Genomic DNA, 19991 nt, shown 5'->3' with positions numbered 1-19991 from the left:
GCTATAGATCAGTTAACTAAAGCTGGCTCGTTCGAGGTGCTCACACTTATGCAATTTCACTATACAGTATGTTTAAAAATATAATATGTTTGCATCATGATAAAAATCATCGTATAATCTGCGTTCGTACGCAGATTATACGATAATTTTTATCATTAATAATATGCTATCGTACATCGTACGTACGCACAAAATTATCGTATGTGTACGATAACTATCGTACTGACCTGTATGCACGGGATACACGGAAGCGTGTACATAGGCAGTGGAAACGTTGACCCACGTAGTCAAAGAAATAAATCCGTGCACGTCCACGCGTGCGCGTGGCCGTGCACAGCTTGCGCCGCGGTGGGTTGGCGCCTTAAGTCCTATAACATTATATTGAGTACTTATTGCTCATTTATTGTTGTTGTCTTTTTAATGCAATCTCTAATTTTTATTGCTCAAGCAAAATATACGTAAACTTAAATTTAAAACAACACCTCTAATACATAAGTAAGTACTGTCAACATTTTTAGTTGAAAGCGTATATAAACGATTTCATCTAACAGTTTATACTTACTTAACATCTTTGTTGATATTTTGTACTTGATATTATTATTTGCTTTCGTGACATATTTTTATAACTTAATCTCCGTAGCCTGTATTGTGATTGGGGGATTTTCAATGGCGTTCTTATTTTGAATCAGTCGTAGTTCTCTGGCGGCTGCCGGGATTTTACCAGTGGGATAGGTCTCTGAAAACAACAAACTTTAACTAGAGCAATTTGCTTATGCTTACTTACGGCAGCACTGGAGAGATTTAATGATAACCTTTATTTAATTGAAGTAATCATTAAACGTGTGAGTTATAATAGACACAAAACCACGGGATAAGTTACTATCAGAGCAATTGATTTTTAGGCAGATGGGAAACCTGCGTTTTTTGGTCGGGTTATGTCAAGTCCCGCTCTACGACACTAGCTTGACGAAACGACGGTGTTAGGCTAAGCCGTTTCCACCAGAGCTGTGCTGACCGAGGCGAAGTAAATGAAGCGATTCTATTGGTTCTTTACAAACACATCCCTCGCTATGCATCCTCGCACATCTTTGGTGGAAAAGCAGCCTAAGGCTGTGTTTACACAGGAGATGAGCTAAGCTGCGTTGCAAGGAATGTGTTTTAAAATAACTAATAAAATCGTTGCGCTGATCGAGGTCATGGCAAATGAAGCGTTTCTATTGGTTTTTAAAAACACATTTCTCGCAACGCAGCTTAGCTCAGTTCTGGTGGAAACGCAGCCTTAAACGGGAGTAAAAGTATATCTCGCTTACCTCTGGCAGTATTGTATGTATCCTTCACGATAATCTGTAAGGTAGCGATGGTTTTCTCGAGGGTCAGTTTGAGGTTGTTGTTGGTTTTGTGTGACCAGGCAAGGAACAGTGCGGCGAACAAATCCCCTGTACCCGTGAAGTTGGAGTCCAATTTCGGGATTTCGATCTTGTAGCATGTCACTGAAAATATTAAGACTCCAATTAGGCATCTCTTAATAAATAAATAATAATATGATATGCGTGATAAAATGTAGCCTATAGCCTTCCTCAATAAATGGGCTATCCAACAGTAAAATAATTTATCAAATCGGACCAGTAGTTCCTGAGATTAGCGCGTTCAAACAAACAAACAAACAAACAAACTCTGCAGAATTATAATATTAGTATAGATTATGCAAACATTGAAAGACTGACTTATAAGATCAGAGGGTTCTGAATTCTGATTCATAATCATCAGCCTGCTCACTAGGCTGGAAAATTTGTGGTTTATCTAGTTAAGATTTTAATTTCGTAATTTATCTTTTTATTGATTAAAAGATTCGACGTTGGTAACATTTTATACCATTTACATATTATATGATTGGAAACAGACTTGATTTAACAATGAAAGGTGCTAATGTTGAAAATAATCGGTCAAGTGCGAGTCGGATTCGCGCACGAAGGGTTCCGTATCATTATAGAGCAAAATTAGGCCAAAAGTTGTGTTTTTGTATGTAAAGTACTCATATTATAACTGACTTTGAGAAAATATAGCGGCATTAGATATACATAATCTGTGAAAATTTCAACTCTCTAGCTATTACCGTTCTTGAGTTACAGCCTGGAGACAGACGGACAGACATCGAAGTCTCAGTAATAGGGTCCCGTTTTTACCCTTTGGATACGGAACCCTAAAAATAGTACCATCAGGGCACGGATTCGCGCAAGTAGGATTTATAATGAAGATATAATAATAATACCATTATTGCTAGCGATCCCAAGCATTTTCTGATCATCTCCAAGCTCTGTGCTGGACAACGCGACAGTCTTTACTCCACGCTGGTGCAGTGCCTTTATAACCTTCACAGCACCATCCTGGTTCTTCATGGATATACCAGTGATCAGTTCAGCTTCAAACTGGTTGGGTGTAAGTATATCTGCTAGAGGCACTAGCACATCTCGGTACACTGGCAGAATCTCATCCGGCACATACATTTGCCCATTGTCTCCCATTACTGGATCACATGCTGAAATCATTTATGAATATATGTACTTATTTCATTTAAAGGAAGTTTATAACTCGACATGCATACTAATATTATTATAAAGTACCTGGATGACTGAGCTTTGCTCGGTAAAGCAAACACTCATTGATTCGTGTTACCTAACAACGCCATCTGCTGGAATAACTTTAGCTGTTGTTGTGTTGTTAAAGCAATTAGTTGGTCACAAAATACTATTATTATTCGCCAATAGATGTCAGGAAGAGTCACATTTTTCAGTTTATCGGTTATCGATAAAACACGAATAAAAAGACATTTTCTAAAAATGATTCCTAGCTATATTGATTTATAACCCCCGAAACCCCATATATACTAAATTTCATGAAAATCGTTGGAGCCGATTCCAAGATTCCAATTATAAATCTATACTAATATTATAAATGCGAAAGTATCTCTGTCTGTCTGTCTCGCTTTTACGCCAAAATTACTGCACCGATTGTAATGAAATTTTGTACACAGATAGTCTAAAGCCTGAGAAAGGACATAGGCTACTTTTTAACTGGAAAAAGGGGTTGTAAGGGGGTGTTTATGCGTAAATTTAGATGATGCCAAGAGTCGCCTAGATCGCGCTATCGCATACGTATTTCTATAAGAGGTGGTAAGTGGTACCATGTTGAGTTAATTTTTCGATTCTTTCGATTGTTATACACGAACTCACCTACCAACATAGATATCAGAAACAACAGCCTTGTTTAAAAATTTGCTGTTTAAATATTTTTATTAGTAAGGGGGTAAAAGTTTTCAAAAGTTTTCAAAAGGTGTTAGCACACTTTATATTATATTATCTTATATCTTTAAATTTTTCCCGCGGCTTCGCTTGTATTATTATATACAATCTTTCATCCCCTATTCTATCCCCTTGGGGTGGAATTTATCAAAATCGTTTCTTAGCAGATGTCTACATCATTACATCTACCTGCATGCCAAATTTTAGGTCGATCCGTCCAGTACTTTGGGCTGTGCGTTGATAGATCACTATGTCAGTCAGTCAGTCAGTCAACCTTTGAGTTATATATATATATTTATAATTGGAATCTCGGAATCGGCTCCAATAATTTTAATGAAATTTAGTATATAGGGGGTTTCGGGGGCGATAAATCGATCTAGCTAGGAATCATTTTTAGAAAATGTAATTTTATTCTGCTTTATTGAATACCGAGCAAAGCTCGGTCAAATAGCTAGTATTATTTATCTTAGGTTGCAGTTGGTAATATCAGCATCGGTAACATAGATTTTTTAAATTTCTTACATAGTATCTTGACATAATAATATCATGTCATTGATTAATTGTAGTTAGGTAGGAAACAAGTACAAAAATTACAAGTCACAAGACAACAAGATTATTCCTTATCTATAAAATATATAACAGATAGTAATATTAAAACAGGAACTAGATAAACATGTCTGAAGTAAATTATATGATTGTTTGTTAAATTATGATAAGATATTGACAATCTTCTCTATTACAGGTGTCGGGTAGTGTGCAATGCTGCAGACAGAAAATGATAAGCGGGGGTTTAGGGTTTTGTAGTATGATTTATGATTCATGATTAATTTTCCTGTTGTGATGGCAGTGTTTATGGCAGAAATATCTTGCTTTTACGGAAAAAAATATTATAATATTGTACATAAGTACTTATTTTACTTCATATTATAATTTTTTATTACTTGATTCTAATTAAAAGTTACTTAGTAAATTTACTAATTAGGCACACATAATAAATTATATGCACTTATTAATAATATTATAATCGGCCAAGTGCGAGTCGGACTCGGGCATGAAGGGTTCCGTACCGCTATAAAGCGAAAGCGGCAAGAGTTGTGTTTTTAGTATGGGGAATAAAAACAGAACCCTAATATTTAAAAAAATTATGTAAAAAACAAAACAACAGTAAGCTGTAAGCATCAAGGCCAACCCAAATACAAGGAAGGTCAACTGTTAAGATAAACTTTTAAGTAAAATCCCTTATTATTTAAAGATATATTATCATCTCTACACATTTTGTTTTGAGTGAAATAGTTTTATTCAAACATTGCACTTGTGAGCACACAAGAAGAAACAATGTATCCATAATTATGTGAACAAGGACATATCAATAAAATGTGCTAAAGATTACAACATTTCTAATAAGAGTAAACACAGAATTGAGGTCAAGGAGTAGCAAGATTATTGACTGTACTATCTATTATGTGACGACTTACAACCATACTACGATATTATGACAATAAATTTCAACAATATCTTGTTTATCTCAGTAAAATATTCATATTATATATAGCTAGTACTGCCTTAAAAGATATGAGTCTTAAAAATCGGACAAGTGCGAGTCAGACTCGTTCATAAAGGGTTCCGTACCATTATAGAGTGAAAGTATGGAAAAAATCGTGTTTTGTGTTTGTGACGCCCCCTAATTATTTATTTTATTATAAAATATTAAAGTACACATATAATTGAGGATTTTGTGAAAATACATGTTGGCATTATGGATTATGAGACAAAAAGACTAAAAAAATTAAGTTTGTTCTATGGGAGCCCCACTTAAATATGAATTTTATTTTGTTTTTAGTATTTGATGTTATAGCGACACCAGAAATACACAATCTGTGAAAATTTCAAAAGTCTAGCTATAGTGGTTCTTAAGATACAGCCTGGAGGCAGACAGACAGATGGACAGACATCGAAGTCTCAGTAATAGGGTCCCATTTTTACCCTTAGGGTACGGAACCCTAAAAGTGATTTTTATTGAATAGTTAAAAAGAAGCTTAATAATAATTCAAGAGTGACAACATTTTTATTGACTCATATAAAGTTAAACTTACCATAAACCAAATGTGGATTTTTCTGTCTTAACTTTTGAATGATTTCTGCAATTCGCCTTAAAGAGTCTGGTGATCTAGAGTACCCCGTTAGGAAGTGTGTGTAATGATGAACATCGTTCAAAATGAGGCCTTCAATGAGCTCCTCCATTTCTTCATTTTGCAAGACATTGCCTTTCAAATGTTTGTATCCAGTGTGTGTTGAGAATTGTACAGTGTTGATGGCATCAACTTCAAATCCTAAAACCTGTGAAATATATTGAATATTATGAATAAAATTAAAGCAAGAAAACTATTTTAGGTACTGTTGTAGTTTTTAAAATAATAACGATATTATTTTTTAAGTATTATTCGCGGTATGAATAAAATTAAAATTAAAAAATATATAGTAAATATTGCTTTACCTGAAGCGGAAAAACAGCGCTTTTGTTTCCAACATATCCGTGGACAACATGACTCTGAATCGACAGTACTTTAGCTTGTACAGACATTGTCCAATAATATTAATATAATAAATTTATCCCAGAGTGATAGATATTGGTGATGTTGAAATATAAATGCCTAATACTCTGGCAGTCGTAATATTTACGCTCAATGTTATCTGTATTTATCAGTTATTATTATAGTTATTATTTTGTTCGAGATTAAATGTTCAGACACATTTAAGATGTAGGCCACATATTACTAGTACCTATATATTTGTTACAAACTTGTGAATTTTACGATAAACTTTAAAAACTTTTCCACTAATCTTCTTCTTCTTTTGGCGTAAGCCTCCCCAACCAAGACACATCCAAGCATAGACTTAATTTAAACTATAGGTTTAAGCATCCAAGACACCATTCACCAACGAATCTTGACAGCTGGAGCTGAGTACTGACGTCAGAAGTCTGACAAGTGACAGTAGATACCTGTCAAAAACGTGATCGCTCCATTTTACGTTACCTAACTATTTTTACTAAGCAGTGTTTTCATTAAATTCTAATGAGTAATGATAGGTTACTAGAAAGTTTTTACAAAAACAGAAAAATAATAATCAAGCTACAATTCAGATAATTTGGATAAATTGCGAATGAGAAAGAATATAAAAATGAAAAGGACATTAAATATGAATAGATGATAAATGTTCGTAAAATGGAACGAAGACCATTATCAGCTGGTTCTTGGTTGATTTGTCAAATTGTCAAATGTCAAGATTCAAGAAATTACATTATGAAAACAACATTACTGCTTGATAAAAATCAGAGTTTAATTTTAAATAAAAACTATAAATTATTCTTATCTGCTACCTTTAAATTTGCTTTTCATATAGCAGACATTTGTGTGCCGTACTGATTCTGAAGTTTACATAAGTACCTACTCAAGATAAGGAAAGTTTTCTGCATATTACCCTCTTGATGGTCTGATAAAATGTTGTCGTCTCTGATAAAAGAACACCAAGCTAAACAGGCTGCCAAACGTGTCATTCAAGGTATGATAATATTAACAAATCTGAGTTTTCTATATAAAACACTAATTCTATTAGCAGAACTTGCTCTTTAATCAATTGTTATAATCTGTATATTTTTTGTGTATTCTAGAACAGAAAAGAAAAGAATGCATCGCAGCTGCCAATGAGTTAACCCAGGCACTGGTAGATCATCTTAATGTTGGGTAAGAAATATATTTTTAAAGATTTTTGGTTTTTTTCTTGTCATAGTAACATGAACTGTCCCATGTCATTCCTGATGGAATGACATGGGACAACTTTCTTTCCTTCCATGTACAACTTTCTTACTCAACTCACTGAATACATATAATATATATACTTATATATTTGATTGTATTGCAGGGTAGCTCAGGCGTACTTAAATCAAAAGAAATTAGATGCCGAAGCAAAGTTATTACACCAAGGAGCTATAAACTTTTCGAAGCAGACACAGCAGTGGTTAGCACTCGTCGAGAACTTTAGTAGCGCGTTAAAAGAAATAGGTGATGTCGAAAACTGGGCCCGGAGTATAGAGAGTGATATGAAAATTATTACTGACACACTGGAAAGGGCTTACGAGACCACTCAGGAAACACCCAGTAATAGCACACAATAAATAAAGTAAGAATTATTTGTGTTTTTTAATTTTTATGTTCATTCATGTACCAAAATTGACTTTTTATTATAAAGCTGGATGATGTTTATTACTATTATTAGCATTATTTACATGTTAAAATAACTCAACAGTTTGCATTTGCTTTTTCATTAAATTGTATCTAACTATTTATTTATATTCTAAGTAATTACATTTATTATATCTACATTTTTAAAGTACACAATCTACACATATAATTAATTATTTTGTAAAAATTTCAAAGTATAGTCTGTCAAGAAAGTGAAGAAATTAAAAAGTGGCAACATCGTAGTGTCATCCCTTTCTAATCAATCTAAGAAAAAAGGGATGACACTACGATGTTGCCAGTTTTTATTTTCGTCACTTTCTTGACAGACTGTAAGCGTGTTTACACACAGCGGCGCAGAGGCCGCGTTTTTCGCCGACGCGGCGCACTGCGGCGCGATCATGGGTCCGACTAGTCTCGTATGTTTGTTGAAAACTGCGACACCGCTCGCCGTGTGAAAAGGGCCCATAGAAATACAAGGATGAGTATGCAGCGGCGACGGCGCGGTGGCGGTGCCGCTGCCGCTGCCGCTGCGGCCATTATTGATGTCGAGCAAAAGGCCAAAAAAAGTCATGTTTGTTGTATGGGAGCCCCCCTTAAATATTAATTTTAATGTGAAAATTTCAGAAGTCTAGTCTAGGGGTTCTTGAGAGACAGCCTGGAGACAGACAGACAGACGAACAGACAACGAAATGTTATGATTTATGTAATGCAGAACATAATATTTCATTGATTTTAGAATACTAAATTATCATAATTTAATTATCTTTACTAAATTAGATGGCAGTTTTAATATTCAAATCTAGCCACACTGACTTACCGAGGGAGTGTACCTACTAGCGGATTTTTTAAATGTATATTTATCGAGTTAAAAACTACTTGGCGTTGATTCCGCGTCGTTCTTTTTGACCTGATATCTTATATCTTTAAACGAGCAATTCTTGTATATATACGCGTAATATAACTTAGATAAATGATTGGTCTCGCGCGCGCGCTCGACTAGATACCGCGCTATATAGAAAAAAACAGATTTCTGAATGCGGCAAGTGCCGGCAACTCAATATTGTAGTGTGTGTAAAACAATGCACAAATATTGTTGTGTGCGTAGATAATCGGGTTGCCAGATACGTGACTGGTGCCCAATCAATGGGGAAAAATTAGTTGCTGTGGTCTTGTAATTTATTATTATTGTATAGTAAGTGCTGATTTTTCAATCACCAGATAAACTTTACCATTGGAATAAAGTCCATTCGAAAAGAATGCGATAAAATAACAACGTTGTTTAGGTCAACGAAATATAATGGGTACAATATTGATGAGAAAACAATTCAAAAACAATGGTAGGAAGTTTAACGAAAGTTAAGAAACAGTCATAAAAAACCGGCCAAGTGCCCATGAAAAGTTCCGCAGCAACAATAGGTTTTATGTTTTATGAAATTAAAAGGTTTTTGATTTATTTTTATGTTTCACTTGATTTAATGAAAGATAATTTAAGGTTTACCATTTATGACGTATAAAAAAAACTACTTGCTAGATTTCGTTCAAAACAATTTTCGTTGGTAGTTTTAATAGTAATGTTAAGTACATTATATATTTTTTCTAGACTTATTATGCCCCTACTTTAGAAATTAGAGGGGGGGGGGGGGACACACACATTTTACCACTTTGGAAGAGTCTCTCTCGCAAACTATTCAGGTTAGAAAAAAATTATATAAGAAACCTCAATATGATTTTTCAAGACCTATCCATATATACCCCACACTACATATACATCTACTTACCAAGTTTCAATAGTATAGCTCTTATAGTTTCGGAGAAAAGTGGCTGTGACATACGGACGGACAGACAGACAGACATGACGAATCTATAAGGGTTCCGTTTTTTGCCATTTGGCTGCGGAACCCTAAAAAGCAAAAGTTAAATTTGTGTACATAAAATATAAAATATATTTAAGATTTTTATTATAATATTATGATACTCATAATACATATTTATTAATACACATTCATGATCCAGGAACTCTGAAAACTTTTTGTTCCGTTGGCGGAATTTGAACCAGCTACCCTAGCTAGAGATTTTAATGCGCTCATCCACTCAGCCGCTATGTATATATAAAAAAATAAATAAATAAAAATCACAATCTCAGAAAAATTTGGGAATTTTTAGTTTATGGTAATTGGCAACACTGAACATCAAGCGGTACTCCGATCCGAATTTTCAGGCTTATATTATTTTGACGATTTATATAATATTTACTGATGGTATGTGATGCTAGTATCTTTATTGTTTCTTGTAGTGTTAAGTCTTACTACGCAAACTGGCATTTTGCTACGGACGTAACTTAAAATTTCGAAAATTATCGACACATCTACCTCACCCGAAGCTTGCGGCGCGACTGGCGCGGTTACGCCCGATGTGGCGTATGTTTTGTTGCCGCATTTTTCAAGTATTCCGACGGTATCTAGTCGTAGCGCGCGAGACCAATCATTCATCTAAGTAATATAATTTGAATCTCGGAATCGGCTCCAACGATTTTCATGACATTTAGTATACAGGGGGTTTCGGGGGCGATAAATCGATCTAGCTAGGAATCATTTATGGAAAACTTCATTTTATTCGTGTTTCATCGAATACCTACCGAGCAAAGCTCGGTCAAATAGCTAGTAGCTAGTTTAACATCTTTCGTAACATCTTAATTTTGCTAATCAATAGATTAGCATTGTATTTCCTGATTGAAAATGAAAGAATGAACTTTGAAGCGCAAAAATTCCCTTAATCCCGCTACGGAAGACGCTTATGACTCTAAGCGGATTACTTCGACGCTATATTGATTAACTTTTATACATTCCTAATTTATTGAATAGTAATTTTAACTAAAATGATACGTACACAGGGTAGGTGAGAATAATAAAATAAATGAATAAAAATACACTTTTTGATTTTAATATATTTCTTTAATTTCCTCTTACTATTCAAGGTACATATTGGTAAGGTATCATCACTAGTTGAATCAATCGTAGAAATGTTTTGATTTGATTTAGTGTTAGGAGCAGAGTTGCTTTTATCACAAATAAGCTCATTATATAAGATTTGGGTTTGGGTGGAATTTTGAGCATGGATTTGTTCTTCTAGTTTTAAGATGTAGTCTTCGGCACTACTCAGCTTGATTTTGAGGTTAGCAGAGGTCTTGAGAAAGTCTTCATATTCCTCTCTGCATTGGTCAAAGCCGTCAACAATATTCTGTAACTCAATGTTTTTCTTAAGAATGTCCTCGTAGTCAAGACTTAACTTATTGAGTTCTAACTTTAAATCCTGATTTTTTTGTATTACTGATTCTATTTCTTTTTCGTTATCATCTCTTTCCCTTAACAGCATTTGGCATTGTTCTTTATATTGCTTTAATTCTATGAGGGTTACTCGAAGTTGCTCCTCGGTGCGACGGGCCACGGCCGAGCGAGTCATCATTTTACTATCCATTCCCGAGCACTGAAATGAGTTATATAATATGTTAGGGCTTAACCGGCTTTATTGTAAATAGTGTAAGTCACCTTTTACTTTCAATGCAAAAGCCAGCCTCAATATTTCAGTTTAACTCATGTACAGTCAATTTTAGAGGGGAAAAGGTTAGCAAAAGATTTGAAAGGCAAGATTTAAGATTAATAATAAAGAATAAGCAAAGAACAAAGTATAGACAGATTAAATAGTAGTTATTAAACCTGAATATAACTGTACAAATCAACGTTTGAAAACTTTATTTTTAAATATAATTGAGGATGTCCTTTTGCTTGTATAATGTATGTATAGTATATTAGTTTTGGTTTTGTCTGGGCTTGTTGTTTTTATCTACAACTTCGCTTCCACTAGTCGTCAAGCCAAGAGAGAAATAAACTATGCCAAGTGTGATTTTGGACGTAGCTCACGGGTGTGAGCGGTGTAAAGTAGATTTGTAGTTGTTGAAATTGTAAAAGGTGACTAATTGATATGAAAATTAAAAGCAATACTCCCCGGGATTAGGCAGTCCTCGAGAATAATCCAGCTCCAATTTGAACTCGTCCAGACGTTGACAGTTGCACTTGGCTTGAACTTTAGTTTCCAAAATTACACAGTTTTAAACAAATACTGCTAAGGGTTGAAGAGTTGCAATAGTTTCTAACACTTTGATTTTTATTTTTAGTGATTTACAGTACAAAATATATCTTAAAACTTAGGTATTTAATTTTATTAAAATAGTCGGGAGGCAGGGTTGCCAGATCAAATCAAAGTGTCACCCATATACAGTATTATCACTTTCAAAGTGATAATACTGTACAGGGTGTGTACTTCTAAAACACACCCTGTACAGTATTATCAAATATAAATATATAAATCAGTATGAAGTGATAACACTGTACAGGGTGTGTACTGTGGTACTGTGTAGGTATCCCTTAAATAGAGTTCACTGTGAAAGTAGCAGCGCTGAAGCAGCAGCTTTTTTTCGGATTCATCACGCTGCCATACACAGCGTGATGAATTTGCATACATACCTAAATAAAAAATAAAAAAGTTACTCAGTCTTCAGTTAAGGTACTCAGTGCAATCTATGCAAGGGACTTCTCACCCTAAAGTACCCATAATAATAATTATTATAAGTACCTACTAATTTGTTACACTAGTTCTTTTGAAACAACATAGGTATGTATATACAGATAGAATAATATTATGTCGAGAACTTCCAAGAAATTTCTAGACCATAATTCGAAATTAGAATTGTCGATGATGTTTTAAATAAGTGAGTAGGTTCCCGATTGCATTTAATTAATTATGGCGGGCTAATGGAAGAGGTGGTATTGATTTTCGCTTATCGTTTACAACGGTGCCGGCTGCGAAATCGAAAAAGGATTTCAAGCGTTCAATTTATTTTCTTTGGTTTTCAATTAAAAGAAGCAGAAAGTAGGTAAGTAATAACTCTTTGCATTATTAATATTCATGGGCAAGAATATAAACCGGCCAAGTGCGAGTAGGACACGCGTATTTTATGTTCATTTTTAGAGTTCCGTACCCAAAGAATAAAAACGAGACCCTATTACTAAGACTTCGATGTCTGTCCGTCTGTCTGTCTGTATGTCTTCAGGCTGTAACTCAAGAACCGCTATAGCTAGCCTTTTGACATTTTCACAGATTGTGTATGTATGTTGCCGCTATAACAAAAAATACAAAAAACAAAATAAAGTTAATAAAAAACGTGATTTTTTGGCATTTTTTTGCTCGATATCAATAACGGCAATACATAGGCTTTCGAAATATTCACGAAATACTCTGTTTTATTTGTAATTTAATAATTTTTAATGAAACTTAAATAAATTAAATTATAAAGAGGGCTCCCATACAAAAAATACAATTTTCAACCGTTTTTGCTCTATCGTGGTACGGAACCCTTCATGCGCGAGTCCAACTCGCAATTGGCCGATTTTTACTATTTATCAGGACGAGCGAAGCGAGCCCTAGTATAATAAATAAATTATCTAATAGATACAAGGAATATTTAGCGTTCTTTGTCTTCTTTGTTCTGTGTGTTTCTACCTAGCTTTTATACTATTGTATATTATTGTATGCTTAGTAAAGAATTTGAAGAATTTGAATTTGTATGATTTCAGCATGTCTTGACCAAATTGTAGGAAATGAAATAAGGAAACAATGGGTGATTTTGCTATTTGCGTAGCTGAAAATATTTGTTTAGGCAGTGTCCACGTGTAACAAAACTACTTTATTGTTGTAATCTTTATTTACTTTTTCCAATACAATTAACAGTCTTTATACGTTATCCAACTTACAAATAAAAAAATACACAGCGAAAACTATTAATACCGTCGTTACCGTCTTTGCCTGTTGTGTACGTACCACATACACACACACACACACAAGAAAAGACGGTGGACCTTAGACGCTGCGTATTTCCTTTTATCAGTAAGGAGGTTTCTTCTACACTATTTGCCAAGTGCTGGCGGTATCAAATGGATTTCTTCTCGGAATGTACCACCCCAAACTGCGCCTTCATCTTCTCGGTGAATTCTGGGTCGTCCCAGCCCCAGAGATGGTGGGTACCATCACCAGTTCTCTGGGATCTTTGCTTGATAATCTCCGGCGATACTGTCTTCAGGTCGTAGGCTTGACCGATCTGAAAATAAATGAAACTGCTTATTCCATATTATATAAATACTAGTATATTAATAACAATAACAATATCTGGACGCTTCACACCACGTCAGTCTGGCCCCGTGCTAAGTCCCTGAAGGACTTGTGTTACGGGCACCAGACAACGGAAATATATTTAATATTTTTATATTATACAATATATTATGTATTTAAGATTTTTATTATATCATACATAATATTATAATCGATACACATCCAAGACCGTAACTTTGTAACTTTGAAAACTTTTTGTTCCGTCGGCGGGATTCGAACCCGTGACTGAGCCACAGAGGTCGTAAAAATAATAAACACAAAATGTAGCTACGTCTCTCTTTGTCAAGTACCTCTTACTACTACGGTAAAGTATCTCTACAGTATGTAACAAAAATAAGTGATAATACTTTAGGGTGTGTACGTGTTCCTTGTAGAGAGTTTACTGTGAAAGTAGCAGCGCTGAAAGACGAATTTTTTTTTCACTTTTGTATGGGCAAGGGCCCGAGCGTCACGAGTTTCCCCATACTAAAGTGAAAAAAAATTTTGGTCTTTCAGCGCTGCTACTTTCACAGTGAACTCTCTACAAGGAACACGTACACGCCCTAAAGTATTTTCACTTATTTTTGTTACACCCTGTATATCAAAGTTTATCAAAATCGATTCGGCGCTATTAAAACGAACAGGAAGTAAGAGAACGCGATTTCGGTTTTTTTTTTAATGAAATATGAGCAAACGGGTCACCTGATGGAAAGCAACTTCCGTCGCCCATGGACACTCGCAGCATTAGAAGAGCTGCAGGTGCGTTGCCGGCCTTTCACGAGGGAATAGGGTAATAGGGGAGGGTAGGGATGGGAAGGGAAGGGAAAAGGGGAGGATCGGGAAGGGAATTGGGCCTCCGGTAGACTCACTCACTCGGTGAAACACAGCGCAATCGCTGTTTCACGCCGGTTTTCTATGAGAACGTGGTATTTATCCGGTCGAGCCGGCCCATTCGTGCCGAAGCATGGCTCTCCCACGGTTGTGTAACAATAAGTAATGCTGCTCATTTTAAAACGAAATGACTAGAATTTAGATCGCAGGGGCAATTTATTTTAATAAAAGATCTGTGAAAAATAAAAAATGGCCTCAGAGGTGTTAAACTAGACTAGGCCATCGCGTTTGACTTCGCTTCAGTCTTTAATCAGTCCAACTTCCATCTTAATTAAAGTATTTATCATGCTGAAACTTTTTGCTCATTATAAAATACAGGCGCTTATAATACTGGCTGTTATTTCACTAGTTTTAGTTTCGCTTGAATAGAATCTATTCGCGTAAGTTTTAAATCTACTTTGGAATTAGTAGTCTGTGTAAAAGTTATAAGTACTTAAATAGTTCTTTTTGATAAATAAACCTAACTTTTTATCATAATCTATACTTAGCAAACGTATAAAGACAAAAGATAGAACATAATTTAGTTTTTTCTGCTTCATGTTGGTCAAAATACTAGGGCCGTAGGTATATAATAATTAATATGTCACTGCGTATAATATTATGTTAATTTGTGTTACATGGGTGCTTCCAGAGCTTTGACGTAGGTATGAAATATTACTCAAAGTTAAGGCGTGGAGCAGTTTGAAATTCTGTCAATAAATAATATTAATTTAAGCCATATTCGCGTATCCAATTTAGATGCCTAATTATTCTGTAACAGAATTCCGAATGCAGGATACATGTAGGTATAATTTCCTACAAAATAAATTAAGTGATATCAAAATTTGATTCCACTTTGATGTCGACTGTCGAGCGTAGACGAATTGATATATTCAGTAACCAATTCACGGCTACGTCATATTCTTAACTTCAAGTATAGCTTTCATGATTTTCTTTAAGTTTCTTACTTTCCGATCTACCTAATTATTCACCCGTTGAAAATTAACCCGTTGCAAGTTAAAAAATATATCTAACGGTACTTGTGTAATGTGTTGGTTTAATTTTGCTGGTTTGTGACTTACTAAAAGGCACGGTAGGTGGTGGTAGATAATACTAATATATCTAAAGTCTGTACTCTGTACAACCCTCAACCATCGCTACTTTACTGTTTCAGCCGAATATTAGAGGTTTATGAGGGATAGAAATAGGTTTGTGACAGAAATGTTCACAAAATATTCAGTTGTGAGTATCTACTTATAAATATAATAATAATTATTAAAAAATTAAATTAAACTAAATAATTAACTCTCATACATACAAAAAAACACAATTTTTGGGCTACTTTTGCTCTATAACGATACGGAACCCTTTGTGCGTGAGTCCGACTCGCATAATTTTTAAAATAAATAAATAAAAAGGTGCGATTAAAAAGGATGTAAGGAGGAGTCATCCTAACCAGACTTATGCTATATTATAAAAAAGTGCGATTAAAAAGGATGTAGGTAAGGAGGCTTATGCCATTTTATCTTACCCAAGCCATAGCGTCTATGAACATGATGGTGGGTGTGAGCATGTTCCACAGCGGGTGCTCGGTGGCGCGGTAGTCCCAGGGGAAGGTGTGGTGGTAGTTGTGGAAGCCCTCCACGCAGACCAGCCACACGCCGATGTTCTCCCGGGGGTTCAGGGACCTGGGAATGTAGATTATAAGAGTGAAAATTTCTTTGGACCCAAAATAGACTAGGGGGCTTATGCTAAACGGCCCTAGTCTATTTTAGGCTAATTGAAAGTAGCTCTCACCCATATAATTACATATTGAAAGTAGCTTGTTTTGTGCGACAAAGACAAAAGTTTTTTAAATACCGCATTGTCCAAACAGCTGATATTATAAAAGCTTTACGAAAATAATAGTTATGTTAGACGGCCGCAACTCCGTTGCGTCAAAATTCGTTTACCGCGCGGGAACCGTACATTTTTCTGGGATAAAAAGTATCCTATGTCCTTTCCCGGGACTCAAAGTATCTCCATGACTTTCAGCTAAATTGGTTCAGTGATTTGGGCGTGAAGAGGTACCAGACAGACAGATACACTTTCAAATGTATAATAAGTATGGATTAGTTCTCTTGAAAGAAAAACCGTTTTTACTGACACAACACATTTTTCAGAGTTCTTATATTATATATTTATATCGTATGTATGTCAATATATCTAAACAAACATATTATCTACTCACTTGTCATACGGTCTGTAGCCATATTTGTGTGCGAAGCTGTTGACGCTCCATACAACGTTGATACCGCACGTGTAGCGGAGTATCGTCGGTATGAAGAAGGCATTCAGCCAGCTCTCATTCCAGCAGTACACGGGAATCACGGTCGGCAGCACGAAGCATAGTATCGGCATCATTATTAGGTAATACCTGGAATGTGTTGCCGTGAATACCAAGGGGTTACTTGATTGTATTCGGTTTATTGAGATTATTTAGGGGATTTGAGGAATTTATGGGGTTATTGTAACATAGCCGAAAGAGTAAAAGGCAACTTATATAATATGGCCTCATTATATCCACGTTGACAATAGATACTTACTATTTTATATTCATAAATTTATGCTTTAAATATTAGACTCCGACGGAAACTACTGGACCGATTCTCTATAACTTTTTGTAGGGATATAGAGTCAATCACAGGAATACATTGGTAACATTAATTTAATGTCCTAAAATATACGAATACAGTAAAAAATCGAAATTGCAAGTGATAACAAAATCGATAGGGCACACCCACCAAATTGGCTTTCACCTTTTGTAAAGAGTATAAAACAACACTTACTTCTTTTGGAACATAACAACGGGATCCTCGTATAGATCGCTCAGATCCAACCGTCTGCCCCCTTCGATGACCTCCGGGTTTTTCTTGCAGCACAACCAGCCCATGTGGGAGAAGAATAACCCCCTTTCTGCGTTGTGAGGGTCAGCATCCGTGTCCGCATACTTGTGGTGGGTGCGATGATCGCGCGCCCATTCGAATATTGTGTCCTGTATTGAAAAGAAAACTGTATGAATCAAATTCATCAGTGGGTATTGTAATTGTAGATACAGTATTTTCCGAATAAAGTCTTCAAATACTCTATTGGAACAGGTTATTTTAAATCTCTGTACAGTCGTCGAAGACACATACGGCATTCTTGCAACTTCGTTCGAGCCATAGAAGCTATAGAATAAGTCTGGGATTGTACGGGTTGCTTTCAAGTTCAACGTGTGAATGTATCATTGATACCGCCTTCATCTAGTTTCGAATCTACATCATCTTGAGTTACAAATCAAAGGAACATACTTGGAATCCCATAGTCTGCCAGATCATGAGCAGCGTTCGCAGCGGAGTCTTGGCCTTGAAACTCCTGTGCGTCCACAGTCGGTGGGAGCCAGCACCGATTCCCGTAGCACACATCAGGTGGACCAAAAAAGCTGGAACATAAGTTCGTTACCTTTTTAGGTTCTATGTTTGTTCTTTAGCTGTTGCAAACAGTGCCGGTTCCATTAAAAAAAGAGATATTGCGCCATGCTTGGGTATTGTATCGTATATCTCTTCCTTTCTTATTGATGTCCCGAATCCTCCCAATTCAGGAATCGAACTTTCCTGTCTTCGTCCACTGGGCCCTGACTTCTGAGTCAAGAGGTTAGCTATAACGTGCCACTGGTGAATCGACCAGGCTACACTGGAGGCATAATTACGTGTGTTAAAGTACATTAACTTGAAAATAGCTGGTCAATTCAAGCAGGTGGCAAAAGTGTCCAAATTAAAATTTAAACGTCCATTATCCATAATATTATAATTAGGCGGAGGTATGTTTGTTTTCTTTGTTCGGCATTATTCGAGCAGGTGGACACACCTGATAAATTAAATTGACCTTGCAGATGGTGCTTAGTATAATTTTTATTGCTTGATAAGGAATCACGATATAATAATTATACCCAAAGAAGCCAAATATGTTTTGTTCAATTTTTAAGTCATGACTCATCCATGCTAGTGTGTCTGTGATCTGTATTATCTGTGTGGACTGTGGTCTGTGGAGAATCTCAACAGCCCACACAGAGTATATACCGGAAGAATCTGATACTCCCTGAAAAGGATAAAATCGAAAGCAGCTTCCCCCCCCAGGAAGAAAAAATAAACGTCAATTTTCCTGACATGTGGTCATTAATACCGTGTTACCTACTCTGCGCAAAATAAAGTGTTGGAAACACTATGCCAGAACGACCATCTTCTCGAACCTATGCTGCCCCCCTCCCCCTCCCCTAGCTAAAATCCTGGGTACGCCCATGGGAACATTATTATAGTTGCGTCATTTGGTAACTTAAAATTTTAGTAGCAAAACATCTTACTATATTTAACTTTTCTTAGCTTATCGAGTAAATCAGTAAGGAACTCACCAAACACATTAGTCTGCCATTTCGCCGAGGTCAGTGCCAAGTACACGCCATACACGGAGCCTATGTGCAGGAACAGGAACCAGAAGATATTGAACCAGACGTACTCGTATTTCTTGGGTGAGGCTTTCTTCAGGTTGGTGACGTCCTTGGCTAGACCCAGGTCGTTGGTTTGCGTGTCCGTTTCGAACACCACCCCGCTCGGTACGGGGTCTACTAGAGGAGGCATTATCTGGAAAAAATAAATCTCTTAATACAATACAATACAATACAATAAAAAACACTTTATTGCACACCAAAAAATACAAAATAAAAACATTTTTACATAAAACAACAATTTATAAAAGGCGAACTTATTGCTAATAAGCAATCTCTTCCAGTTAACCTTTTGTTTATCGAATGTCTGTTAGATATTGAGAAGATTGTGTAGGTGTACAAACCAGGTAACTTATTACATTTAAGTCACTTAAGATAAAATACACGCTGGCACTCGAGGACTGCCTATTGCATATAATTTTTTATCAACTTATGCAATTAGAATTCGCATACGACTAGTCGTACGCACACAAACACTATGCCGAAATCAGGCAACGTAGCACCGAGTCACACCGAGCCGACTTTTGCCGAACTGAAACGACGTTAGACGAATATTAGGTGTTTTTCGTTACGGAATTTCTTGATTCGGTCTCCGCGCTCAAAGCTTGTGATAAAAGCTATGCTGCAAAAGTTTAAAAAATATGGACAAACGATTCAACAGCTGATAGTCGAAGCATGCACCAACTGATAATAATCTGAGGTGGTTTAGTTGCTAAGTTAGGAATGGCAAATTAATGTTTTCAACTACCAGCCGCATTTTTTAAAAATGAAATAAGGGGGCAAACGAGCAAACGGGTCACCTGATAGAAAGCAACTTTTTTTTATGAAATAAGGGGGCAAACGAGCAAACGGGTCACC

General features: G+C 35.8%; 3 protein-coding genes across 4 annotated transcripts; 1 reads left to right on the top strand and 2 right to left on the bottom strand.

Annotated features, from left to right (window-relative positions):
* Nucleotides 1–55: 55 nt before the first annotated feature.
* Nucleotides 56–6156, bottom strand: LOC121733129 (pyridoxal kinase). Of its 2 annotated transcripts, XR_006036504.1 has the most exons (6): nt 5794–6156; nt 5393–5636; nt 2270–2536; nt 1311–1490; nt 563–736; nt 56–368 (listed from the first exon to the last, which is right to left on the bottom strand). XR_006036504.1 is itself a non-coding variant. In XM_042123291.1 (5 exons), exons 1-5 carry the CDS (start codon nt 5878–5880, stop codon nt 621–623), a joined length of 894 nt encoding a protein of 297 aa, XP_041979225.1. In that variant the 5' UTR covers nt 5881–6156; the 3' UTR covers nt 56–620. The 2 variants fall into 2 exon arrangements, 1 of the variants encoding a protein (XP_041979225.1); XM_042123291.1 differs by having other exon boundaries at nt 56–736.
* Nucleotides 6157–6600: 444 nt separating this feature from the next.
* Nucleotides 6601–7488, top strand: LOC121733130 (biogenesis of lysosome-related organelles complex 1 subunit 1). Its single transcript, XM_042123292.1, has 3 exons — nt 6601–6860; nt 6970–7042; nt 7221–7488. Exons 1-3 carry the CDS (start codon nt 6800–6802, stop codon nt 7471–7473), a joined length of 387 nt encoding a protein of 128 aa, XP_041979226.1. The 5' UTR covers nt 6601–6799; the 3' UTR covers nt 7474–7488.
* A 6035-nt stretch (nt 7489–13523) lies between these two features.
* On the bottom strand, nt 13524–19266 carry LOC121733128 (acyl-CoA Delta(11) desaturase-like). The gene is made up of 6 exons (XM_042123290.1): nt 19041–19266; nt 17944–18074; nt 17440–17645; nt 16842–17027; nt 16143–16299; nt 13524–13691 (listed from the first exon to the last, which is right to left on the bottom strand). Exons 1-6 carry the CDS (start codon nt 19264–19266, stop codon nt 13524–13526), a joined length of 1074 nt encoding a protein of 357 aa, XP_041979224.1.
* Nucleotides 19267–19991: the final 725 nt, after the last annotated feature.

The sequence above is a fragment of the Aricia agestis genome, chromosome 13, assembly GCF_905147365.1.
Source record: "Aricia agestis chromosome 13, ilAriAges1.1, whole genome shotgun sequence".
Classification (NCBI taxonomy): domain Eukaryota; kingdom Metazoa; phylum Arthropoda; class Insecta; order Lepidoptera; family Lycaenidae; genus Aricia; species Aricia agestis.
This window is presented reverse-complemented; position numbering and strand designations above follow the sequence as displayed.

Coding starts and splice junctions, on each gene's coding strand:
- LOC121733129 (XM_042123291.1), bottom strand. CDS start 5,880: ATGTCTGTACAAGCTAAAGTACTGTCGATTCAGAGTCATGTTGTCCAC. Junction 1,491..2,269: donor TGGGATCGCTAGCAATAATG/GTATTATTATTA, acceptor TAATATTTTCAG/TGACATGCTACAAGATCGAA. Junction 737..1,310: donor TACATACAATACTGCCAGAG/GTAAGCGAGATA, acceptor TGTTGTTTTCAG/AGACCTATCCCACTGGTAAA.
- LOC121733130 (XM_042123292.1), top strand. CDS start 6,800: ATGTTGTCGTCTCTGATAAAAGAACACCAAGCTAAACAGGCTGCCAAA. Junction 6,861..6,969: donor TGCCAAACGTGTCATTCAAG/GTATGATAATAT, acceptor TGTGTATTCTAG/AACAGAAAAGAAAAGAATGC. Junction 7,043..7,220: donor GTAGATCATCTTAATGTTGG/GTAAGAAATATA, acceptor ATTGTATTGCAG/GGTAGCTCAGGCGTACTTAA.
- LOC121733128 (XM_042123290.1), bottom strand. CDS start 19,266: ATGCCTCCTCTAGTAGACCCCGTACCGAGCGGGGTGGTGTTCGAAACG. Junction 18,075..19,040: donor ATGGCAGACTAATGTGTTTG/GTGAGTTCCTTA, acceptor CTTATGTTCCAG/CTTTTTTGGTCCACCTGATG. Junction 17,028..17,439: donor GTTGTTATGTTCCAAAAGAA/GTAAGTGTTGTT, acceptor AACACATTCCAG/GTATTACCTAATAATGATGC.